A 12,045-nucleotide genomic window follows, 5' to 3' on the forward strand; every position below is an offset into this window, starting at 1 on the left:
AAAAAAAGCATACACAATGAGACAGACAAACAGCGTCTTGAAGATTCTTGTCGATGTGTGTGTATCTGCAGTCGTTTATACTGCAGCGATTGATTCTGCACTGGACTATGCACTCAATCCTTTACACATAAACACACTGTCACGCTCCATCATGATATCATATTATATGATCGCTGGCGATCCTACTTGAAATTTATAGCATTTTCTCACACTCTTTTTTCGCTGTTTCCGTTTCTACTCCCTGCTCATTCCTTTATCATGGCTTCACACTCCTGCTCTCTGCCTTGCATGCATTTACATGCGTGTGTGCTGTGTGTGTGAGTGTAGGTGCAGGAGACCGTCTGCGTCTCTTCTGCATGACTTCACTGATCCCAGATCAGCTGGGGAATATGGCTTCATGTGTGCATATCATCCAGCGCATGAAAGCGAGTAGATGAAGGGAGCTAAATGAGTATTGGAGGGGAAACTGAGAGGTTTGCCTTCCTCGGTCACTCGACTGGAACTGATTATGTTGTGTATACACACACACACACACACACACTCCACAGACACACGCTCATGCTGTCTGGTTCATAAATTAGAATTTTTGTTATATTCTCCTTTCTTTCCTAAGTGAAGAAGGGACAGAATAGAGATCATGGTTGAGGGCTGCATTCACATTAGTAGGGGTGTTAGAAAAAATCGATTCGGCAATATATCGCGATATTACAGCGCGCAATTCTCGAATCGATTCGATATGCGCCCGAATCGATTTTTAAACATACATTTTTTTTATAGGAATATTCAACAAAACGTCTTACTTTGGATTAGGATTCACACATTAAGCATGGAAGAATGTTATATTAATGAAATATTAAACCTTAATATTTTTATTTCAGTGCTGTTCAAACATGAAACAGACTGCAACCTGTTTGTTAAATGCAGTGGCTCAGTTATAAGCCTGAATTTTCAGATAAATAAAATTTCATATAAATCTTACACTGTATATGTGCAAGTTTACTGAATAGTATTTTTTAAATTTGAGTAAAAAAAAATAAAATAAAAAATAATAATAAAAATGTCAAGAATCAATTTATAGATTCGTATCAGGATTAGTCGGTATTGAATGGAATCGTGACCTATGAATCGTGATACAAATTACTAGGCAATTCACACCCCTACACACTAGCATTACAAAACGTCACATTGTGGTTAAAGTAGGGGAGAGTGGGGTAAGTTGATCCACTTTTCTTTTTCAGGATCACCACAGAAAGGATGATTGTGATTCTGCTTACGTCATGTAACATTCTGCGTATATATTGCACTTCACTCAACTGAGGTCTCGTGAGATCCCATGTGAAGTAAACATATTACCTCCATGTATCTCTGGAGAAATATCATAAATTGCGGTCCATTACGCTCAGCTAAAGGCCATATGTGTGTGTGTAGTGTGGGTTGGGTTCAGATTGACATTCCATGTACTCCACCTACTGAGTGTACCTACAGCGTGCACACGTGAAGAAAAAATATAGCGGGTGTAACACGACCGTCTTGACATCTTCCATCAAATCTCAGTGCCAAGCCTGCATGGGCACACGCACAAACACACGCACTCAGTGCCACATAGACTGATTGTCACCGAACCGCGAGTCGCCGAGGTCAATGTTCCGTCCGCTGTTTCGACCTCACAACATTTTTCTGTCACTCCTTCACGTCCTGCACGCGCCGTGTTTGTCTGCCCTTGTCGGAGGAAATGAATGAGGCGCACACATCGACTATCAGGTGCCGAGACTCGTGGAGTCGCTCTCGGAATACTGATGAACTCAAAAGGACCGGCGTGGCTAGAAGACAGACGAGGGAAGGGAGGCAAAAGGCGGCACGCTCATTGACAAGACGAGGTTCTTATCTAGCCACCGCTGTGCTAATATGTCTATTAACGTTGATAATCATGTTTTAAACCCAATTTGGCATTGACTTAAAAAAATAAAATTGCCCATCTCCTCCCATCAAATAGCTTTTCTTCAAATTGAGCTGGAGCTTTTCTGCCAACATAACAACATAATACTGGCCTAATTATGTTATTAGACCAGCGAAGCCGGAAAACCTATAAAGTTACTGTTTGTAAAGATAAGTGACTAAACAAAATTAGAGTGGAAAGGGGAAATCTATAAGCCCATAGGAAAGAGAATTCAGTGAAATGTTGAAATGAAATGTTTGTCAACAGCGCATACTAAAATGCTTCTCACTCCCAGAACGATCCCCGCAAGACCATCACCACCCTAACCCACAGCTCTCATGTTCCTTTTTTTAATGAGCGAGCTTGGCTGCTGCCCCACTCGCTCTAATTTGGTACAATAAGGCTCTCATCTCAAGCACTGAACACCATGTCCACTTTATTGCTTCTTCACAAAGATAGGGAGAGAGAGAGAAAGAGAGAGAGAGAAAGAGAGGGAGAGAGAGGGGGAGAGAGAGAGAGAGAGAGAGAGAGAGAGAGGGAGAGAGGCCGGCTGCTATTAGCAGGGAAAGAAGTCAAAGGAGATTAAATGTTCCTCTTTCCACTGATTTGGCAAATGACTAACTGTAAATTCCTTCCAATCGGGAAAGACTAGGGTACCAGTTGGTCTTTATTGGCACAGTATTTACAGTAGTTAAATCACAAAAGAATTATAGACTAATTGCCATTTGTATTATTAAATAAGGCAAGTGTTTTAGGTTTGGATAGTAGCAACCCGCGATTAAAGTCATGAAAGGCTCAGTTGTCTCTGAAAGATTGTCCTGAGCCATTATCATGCGGTGTAGTTTCTATTAAGAGCAATATTTTGTTTTAGCGTAAAAGCTATGCTAAATGCCAAACCTGACTCCATGATTGTGGTGTGAAACGGAATGATCAATGTTCACCAATTGGAAGTGAAATAGACGGACAACTGATTGTGTTGAGAGTTTGTACGAGTCTTCTGCGTCATTCTCAACAATCAAAATGACAAGTAGAAGAGTTTGCAACTGCAATGTCGTTACCAGATAAGTCTACAGTTAGCCTAGAGAGGACAGCACTTGTCAGTAGAGGTAGTTACATGGTCTCTGTCATGTGAGGGGTCATTTAAAGATTGATTTAGTTGTCAAAAATAGGTAAACAACATGAGGTAGGTATGTTAAATAAACACATTTAGCCTAAGCATAATGTGCGTTCTCCTTTAGTACAAATTTTGTAAGTAAATACCAAATATTACTAATGGAATAACCTACAGAAAAGCCTGAAACTTTAGATTACGCATGTAGGTGTCCCTAATAAAGTGTAAGTAAGGTAGTTGTGGTTTGACCACTGGCACAGGTGTCAAATCAAGGTCCAGAAATTAAAAACCTTGCCACTGTTTGGCTTTAGCCACAGCGGATTCTACTTAAACGGTAAACGAGCTGGAACCTGCCAGATGAGTAGATTCACCTGTAGCTAAAGCCAAAATGTGGCAGGGTTTTTACTTTCTGGACTTGGATTTGACACCATTGGCCACTGGGATATGGAGTAGGTAAGTGACCGTGAAGGATAACGACTGGATCAAGCCAAATGAGTTCTTGCTCTTAACAGAGGGGAACAACCTTTGAATGGTTGAAGAGTAAGACCGTTGAAAAATGTGGCTATAATAGGTTGTTGGCAGACTTTAGTAGCAGACTTTAATGGAGGTCAGTTCTGACTCAATGCCCCATTCACAACCTCTCAGCGATTGACTGGTCTGCCTTTCGCCATAGCTGGGATAGACGCCAGCCTTTGCAGTGACCCAGGACAGGATAAGTGGTATCAAAACATGGATTTCTAGAATACTGACAAATCCAATGTGGACTTGGCGTGCTTTGTTTTGTTTGTCATATCTAACACATCCACAGACAGATTATTGAGCCTACAGTGAAAAGTCAAGACATGCATGTATGAATATCACGGGCATCTCTGCAAACAGGCTGTGCAACCAGTCAGCTCAAGATGCCGGATGAATGAGTGTGTGGTGTGTTATGCCAATCAGGATTATGCGTGTTTGGACGCTTGCCTTCTTGTATGTCAATGTTTAAAAACGTATGTTCTTGTCAGTTTGTCCGACTAACAGGGTACTTTTTATCCCAATGTACATCTTGTGTGTGTGTGTGTGTGTGTGTGTGTGTGTGTGTGTGTGTGTGTGTGTGTACTTGTGGTTTGTTGACACAAGCAGCTCTCTGGTTGAGAGGCTACATTTTACCATCAGATGAAATGCGGCCTTGTGCGCACCCCACAGAAGGTGTATTGATCGAGCTAGAAACTATATGAGGTCTTTTATTAATAGATGCCCGCTTGTGTGTGTGTCGCACAGTGCATTACATTGATGGTTTGCCACACTAGAAGACCACCAAGATTCAGATCCACCACATAAACAGTTCCAGTACGGAAACCATGTAAGGGCTTGAAATTGGAATTTGAAATTGAAAATCGAGAAAAGCCGCCGGCAGCGGAAACCTCCTGTGTGGAGTTTACATGTGCTCCATGTGCATGTGTGAGGTTTTCTCTAGCGTCCTCTTAAATTTCAAAAACATGTCTCTTTAAATTGAATAATATGTAAATGCTAGTGCGAATGTTTGTCTAAAGGTGCCCTGTGATTGCCTGGCAACTAGAAAACAGACTGATGGATGTTGCAGTTTGCATCCTACAGTGTAGCCCTTTGGTATACTGGATTCTTGTTCAACACTTGGACCTTTTGGTGCCATTCAGAATTTTTAGAATGTTTTTGTTTAGCAGCTAGAAGGATTCAAAATATCCATACCCTCAGATATTCAATGATAGATCATGAGGGTATGGATACTTTGACTCATTATAGCCGCTAAACAAAAACATACCTTTCTTAAACTTTTATATGTTTTAGAGAACATGTGAGAGACTAATTGTGTGACGGTCACGTGATCCAAAAAGGTCAAGTTACTAAAATATGCGGTAGTTCCTGGGATATAAGGGTCCAAAAAAAGGCAGCCATTTTACCAGATTTGTCCAAATTTGTCAGGCCGTAGCTCCCAAACGGCTGCTCCAATGAGACCTAAAATTTTAGTTTTTGCTTTGTGTCATCACTATCAAGTACACCGAGTTTCATTCAAATCAAAATCTGCATTGTTAAACACACTTGAGTGATTAGGCATGGATGGCCAAACTGTTTGAGGGACTTTTGAGGAGGGTTTTCATCACCTCCGGTCAATATTATCTGTCTAAATGCTAATTCATCACCAAATCGTTTGAAGATGATTTCCCATCATTTATTTGCTTGTCTGAAGTCTACTGGCTCCATTACACAGGCCCAAGTCACCCACTGTCAATTCTGCTTTCTGCCTGGTTTACCACTTCATCAGCTGTCTCTTTGACGGATGCGTGCAAGTGGGAATGCGAGGGGGATCCGTGTAGATTATATGCCTATTGACGAGAAGTGAATCTCAATACGTCACTTATTGATCGGACTTCAACGGAGAGTTCATCACGTTGATTCATTTTCTTCCTGCCGAGTCTTCCTCGCTGATGATGAAGTACTGACATGTTCCGTCTGAACAGGATGTCTCTAGTGTGTTGTAACAAGTGATGTCTTTTTTTTTTGGCCTTAGCATTTTAAAGGTTTAGTTTAACAAAACATGTAGACCAAATTAAGCTACACGTTTGTTTTTTTTGTACGTCGTCTGTTTAGAAAGCTGGAAGTTGGTCAGCCAACATGCTGACACTAAAAAAAAAATTTAAAGCCCGCATTTAGCTATTTTTTAAATAAAACCAGTAGTTTATGGAGCCTTGTGGAAAAGGTCCACATTATGATGACAAACAATGTATTTATAAGAGGATTTTCAAGTCAAGCTGGAGACTGTTTTACATGATACTATCCTGAAAGCTTAATGAAAAACATTATGACACTGTGAATGCTTTCAGTTCCTTTCAATAAGATGCTGTGCACAGTGTGTACTTGAGAGAATTTAGCACGAAATTGTATGAAAACATGATCATATTATTACCTTAAACTCGACGATTATGTCTAAGCTCAACTGCATATCCATGCAATGCCAATTTCCATGACAATGGAGAATCCTTTCTCATCTGTGTTACTGCAAAATCAAACCGAACTAACATATTTTTAAAATAACATTCATAACTGTCATTCGAATAAAGTACCATACTTATATCAATGTATAATAAATGCCTACATTAAATTAACTTGAAGAGAGTTCCTGTCACCTTAGTGGTGTTTTAAAAATATTGTTGGAATGTTGACAAACCACAAACATATGCAGTTTGTTAGCAATCTGAATCTGAATCATCTTTATCGGCTAAGAAAAGCTGGAAAAGGAACGGCTAAAAACATTGCAGAAGAAAAATATTGAAAACAGAAGCTGTTTGTTTTTAGCAAACAACTGTTAATTAGCGCTTTACAAATCAGTATGACTTGATAAAAGGGAAATTGAAACACTAATTATGTTGTGTTTGTGTCCATTCTTGCATTTCGCTGTCATTTTTTCCCCCTAACCACAAAAGCCCTTTTTTTTTTAGATTGTTATGGTTAGGTAATTAACGTCTTGTATAGAACAGTTTTATATTCATACATTTTATAGATGAAAAAAAAAAATCATTATGCATCCATTTTACATAGCGGCTATTCTGTTCAGGGTGGCAGCTTATATATATAAAAAGACAAACATTCACACCGTCACTGAGTGGGAACTGAACCCACACTGATTGTATGTAAGTCAGGCAAATGAACGATTACACCAGCAATGGCTATGAAGCTTCAGTGTATTGAAATGGATAAAGTATGAAATGGGCTGCTTTTTATACAACAGCACAAAGCCTCACATTCACCCATTCACACACCAGTGGTCGGCTGCTGCCACACAGTGTGGTGCCAGGTCCACTGGGAGCAAATGATGGTTCCGTGTCTTGCTCAAGGACACTTCAACGTGGTCGCCAGATGCAAGACGACCACTCTACCACTAAGCCAAGCCGCCCTAAGTAAATAGAGTTGAGCCTAAACTCTTGTGTTTCTCTCTTCCTCCCCTAGGACCCATCCTTCCCCCTCCTCCTCCACGATAAGCTGCAAGTCCCCAACAGTTCCCGGCGGGCGTGGAACGAGCGCGACAGTCGCTGTGACGTGTGCGCCACTCACCTCACGCAGCTCAAACAGGAAGCCGTGCGCCTGGTGCTCACCCTCGACCAGTGGGATTTGTCTCCTTCCTCGTCCCCTCCTCCCTTCTTTGGCCGCTACGCATCCCAGGGAGCCTCCGGATCAAGGGAATGGCCCTCCTCGTTTCTCCCCTCCTCTTCCCCGTCATCCGCGGCTGCTGTTTCACAGCTCGCTCGCCCCTCATCGCCGTCACCTTCCCCGAGTCCCAACCAGACCCCGACACCGAGCCCCAGCCATGCACTGTCCGCCCCCGGTCACGGGAGTCCTTCTGCTGGACAAACGGCTTCCTGTGCACCCTTGAGCCAACAAGCGCACAGACTGGGCTCCAAACCCAGCTCACTGGGGCTCGGAGGTGGGACGGAAAGACGGAACGGGTCGCCCGGTTCTGGAAAAACGGCGGTGGCCCAACAGCAAACTGTGAGTGCAGTAAACAATCCAGGGAATAGCAGTACAAACAGCAGTAACAACACAGCAGGTCATCAGCACATGAACAGAACTAATGGAGGAGTTACGCTCTATCCGTACCAGGTAGGCTATCGGGAGAATGACCCAAATTCTTCAAATAATGGTCAGTGACCTTGATTTACTCAAGTTCAGAAAGGGCAAGGCCTTCTTTTTCAGAGGAGGTCTTGTTCAAATGCTTGTGTTAGAGTTGACCTACAGCCACTGATATTTGTTGATCGGTCGAACTGATACTTGCATTGCATTGCATCTATTTTTGGATCCTTGCTGCTAATGCAATAATTGGATGGGGAAGAAATTGTTCCCTACTTAAGTTTCTAGCTTTCGTAACAAGCTGTTATTTTTTTCCCCCCCACAAGAGACATTTATTTGTTCAAGTGGTTGGCAATGAGTCTATTAGAGTGGAGGCTGCGAGCAATTTATTTATTTATTTTCAGGTTAGACCAGAAGCAAGGGTATAATTAAACAAAAATATTACAATATCACAAATTAATAATTCGTTTTTTAATCAACATTTTTTATTTCTTAAATTCACATTGTGCATAGCAGCAAACTGTATTTTCTTTTCTAAAAGCATTACTATATTGATTTATTTTTTATTTTTTTAGAAAAAAGATACAATATACTGTAAATTTATTGTGCATAACTCAAAAGTCAAAATTAAAACTCAGGACTATTGTGAAAACAAACAACTAACACTACTGATATGATAAATATTGCATATATCAATATACTCTATTCATTATTGGTTCCCAGGGTTTCAGCCAATGGGAATAGTGGGGAGATAATCTGCTCTTATTAGTACAGCAGACATGTAAAGAAGAGCGACATCTAATGTGTTTGCCTTTGGGATTAATTAGTTAATGTGGTATGCATTCATTAACTGACAACACGCTTGCCATTTTCACATCATTTTTTCCTTTCATTCTCCCTCCTCTGTGCCCTTCTCTTTTACTGTATATTAAAATGCACTTCATTGGATCCACTACAAGAGTTTTGTCAAATATAATCCCTTTAACAAGATAATATTGCTCAGTTTTCACTGACACAATCAGACAGGCATTCATTTAACAATATGTTTATGGTTGTAGCCAGCAGTGGTGAAGAATTGTGTTGCATCACACTGAGAGCTGTATTATAAACACACACATCACAGTATGATGATTTTTCTACCATGACAAATTGGATCTTAGGTCCATTCAACACTAACATTTTTTTGTGTTACCAAGACCACTTGAGTCTCTTAAATGTAATCCAAGAGACCTCTCAAGATGCCGAAATGGTTTAGGGGAGACAGGAAGAGAGGGAACAAGAAGAGACAAGGGAGGAGGAGAAGATAGAACGCCTGCAGTGATGAGCAGTCCAGAGGTGTATGCGAGGGACTCCAGGGGAGATCCTGAGGTGTGTGTGTGTGTGTGTGTGTGTGTGTGTGTGTGTGTGTGTGTGTGTGTGCGCGCATGTGTGTGTGGGCATGCAAACGTGTTCTACAGATGTAATAATTCATACAGTGATAATTAGAACTCTAGGGACTCTGTCACACACCCACAGTAACCAACTAATTTTATTCTCTCTCTCTCTCTCTCTCTCTCTCCATCTCACTCCATTTTTTCTGCACTTATTTCCAATGTCTATTTATCTTGTCTTCCTCAAATGTTATCTGTTTTATATTAATTAAATCTTTGCCACTGCTTTCCATACTTTTCTAATTGATATTCAGTGCAGGATTTGAATGAGATAAAAAAAAAGAAAAATAAGTGACATTTAAGCTACCATGGCTTGTATTTATATATGATGACTAATAAGTAGGCCTACAAAGGAGAATTACACATACCACAAAACTATAAAATAATCCAATCTCATGCAACAATCCATATTCCTTCATGAAAAAAAGATGTAGTAATACAACTATGCACGTAATGTTACAAGAATTATGTTTAAAGTGAATTTCCAGATGTCCACAGCTGCCTTTCCCGCAAGACCTTCCATATAGTCATCGGGGAATATCGGTGGGAATTTAGTTGAATAATGTGTTAACAATGAAATTTATTCTTATGAAATTACAACTTTTTCTCATAATAATATGACTGATATTAAGTTTACTTTTAACTCTAACTTAATTCTCAGAATTCTGTCAATTACAACTATTTTCTCATTTAAAATTGTAAAGATTATTTATTGCTGTAATTCTGTAACTTTATTCTTCTTTTCAAATTGTTGTTTTTAGTGTGGCCTAAAACTCTCCTTCAATCCACAACTGAAAATCGGAAAAGATTTATTTATTTTTAACAGTGTCTTATATTAAAACTCATTCACTGCCTTTGACAGGTATACTTGTCAATGACATTCTTTTCAATGGGGCCAAGTGGGGGAGAATCTGATTATACTCAACTCTAAATGTCAAACTTGGAAACAACTTTATTGATGCACAACCACCAGTAGATGACATCATTGCCCCATTTTATACAAAATAAACACAGAGTCCATGGAAGTAATGGCTGCATTTTGTGCAACCTACATCTTTCTACTGTTGATTATAAAAGAACGAGAAAGAGCGAGAGCCACTACATCGTGATAACTTACATTGATGTTTCTGCATTTGGCAATTTATTATTATATTATATTATTAGTATGGGATTTTTTTTTAATGGGCTTTAGGTGAACTGATGAATACACACACACACACACGCACGCACATGCACATGCTCACCCACAAAACAAACAAACAAAACAACAAAAAAAAATAAAATATATATATATATATATGTGTGTGTGTATATGTATATATATGTATATATATTTAAAAAAAAAGAGAGAGAAAAAAACATTTTTATTATTTTTTTTAAAATTTATTTGTTTTTTAAAAAAAGGAGAGCAATGATGATGTCAAATCGAATGAACAATACTGAGCTCTCCTGAGGAAAAAATAAAAAAATAAAAAATAAAAAATAAAAGAACGAGACAAGGCAAAAAGGAGGGAGTCTATTCTGTCTATATATAATTATTGAACATAATATTGTGTGGGTATTGAACATTTTTGAAATTTTCTAAAATGACTGGCAGTGATTCAGCAAAAGAGTTACCATAATACCATACACCACAACAAACTACAACCACAATAAGGAAACACCTTGCTCAATTATTTTCTCACTCTCTGACAGTGTACCTAATAAAGCGGTACATGGTGAGTGTTCCGTTTTGATACTACTGTGCATTCAATGTGGTGCATGTCTTTGTTAGAGTTTGCGTCTCTTGTGGGAGGTGTGCAATGTCAGTGTTTCCGCTGTAAATTTTGACAGTAATGGCGGTTCGGCAGTCGAGGAGAAATAGAGCAGGATCATAAATCACCCGTGTTTAGACTCATACCCCTGAGAGACGGGAAGCTAAAGTGGGAGGAGCTGCCAACAGTGATGATCGAAAGGCGCTTTGTCAAGTGGAATATGGGGAGAGCTCACAACAAAGTCATGTGGAGAGATGCTGAGGGGAGACATGTTCATCAAGGCTAGAAAAGAGACATATTGTTCACGGAGTTTAAATGCAGAATACGTTTTTCTCACCATAGTAAGATTGTCTTGACATGGAAGTATCTCACAATGGCAAATAATAGTCAAATTCCAATCATATTTGTAGACAGAAAGGCAGAATAGAATCTCCAGATCTTCTATTTTAGTGGTCACATTGCTGGTGGAGCGGCCATGACTGTGCTCATGTCACTATTAGCATCATGCTAAATGCAATGCGCACTACAAAGATGATGTTGCTAAAGTGACTTTCTTTTTCCAGACATACTAAACTAGTAGCCTGTATCATACACTTTTTAAAAAACTCGCCTTCTTTGAATAGCTTATCGGCCCGCCGTCGGAATCATCTCACTCACCTCACCACGCACTTAGCTTTGACTGCCGCATCATTCTCTTTGCTGGCTTTCTTAAAAATATCTTGTCGCCTCAGTTGACATGTTTTAAGATTGGCAACTCAGTACTTACTCCCCTCATCTCCTTGGTATTTTGCATACGCCTCAGTATGTCTAGTTGAGTCATGATGTCTGATGTTGTATTCCGTGGGCACTGCAACTTTCTCTGTAAATATGAGACACGTCGGGGTGCCCCTGTGCTCTACAAAAAAAAAACTTTTATTGAAATTGTCTGTGCTCATCGCTAACCTGTCTCTTAATGGCAGATTTTGAGAAAAAGTGGGTGACAGGATGGATTTTTCGTTTCTCATGGTGTCACGCCAGAAACCTGTTTCAACCAAATGACTAACGTTTCAAATTTTGCTACAAGTTCGCTATATATCTCCCCCACTGTCTCCCCTGGTAATAGCAGACAAGACCACCCACATGCACATGCATTATTACTCTTCATCCTAAATTTCAGGCCGGATTTTTGGGGTTTGACAGCGTGGCCGGCTTTTGGAAAGAAGTGGAGAATACAATAAATCTAAGAGAGAC

The 12,045-nt window shown here is 39.9% G+C and overlaps 1 protein-coding gene and 1 long non-coding RNA gene across 10 annotated transcripts in view; one reads left to right on the plus strand and one right to left on the minus strand.

The window, feature by feature from the left end:
• Positions 1 to 12,045, plus strand: part of kif26ba (kinesin family member 26Ba) — a 72,492-nt gene that overhangs the window by 21,521 nt on the left and 38,926 nt on the right. For 8 of the 9 annotated variants that reach the window (XM_077562852.1, XM_077562853.1, XM_077562847.1 and 5 more), the window contains exon 3: positions 7,014 to 7,664. In XM_077562852.1, the coding sequence (XP_077418978.1) occupies positions 7,014 to 7,664 (651 nt within the window). The remainder of the gene's footprint in view (positions 1 to 7,013; positions 7,665 to 12,045) is intronic. The other variant, XM_077562856.1, reaches the window with a different exon arrangement.
• LOC144050019 (uncharacterized) overlaps positions 1 to 12,045 on the minus strand; it is a 51,556-nt gene that overhangs the window by 21,138 nt on the left and 18,373 nt on the right. The gene's annotated exons all lie outside the window — the stretch shown is intronic.

This window comes from Vanacampus margaritifer, chromosome 4 (genome assembly GCF_051991255.1).
Source record: "Vanacampus margaritifer isolate UIUO_Vmar chromosome 4, RoL_Vmar_1.0, whole genome shotgun sequence".
Lineage (NCBI taxonomy): Eukaryota > Metazoa > Chordata > Actinopteri > Syngnathiformes > Syngnathidae > Vanacampus > Vanacampus margaritifer.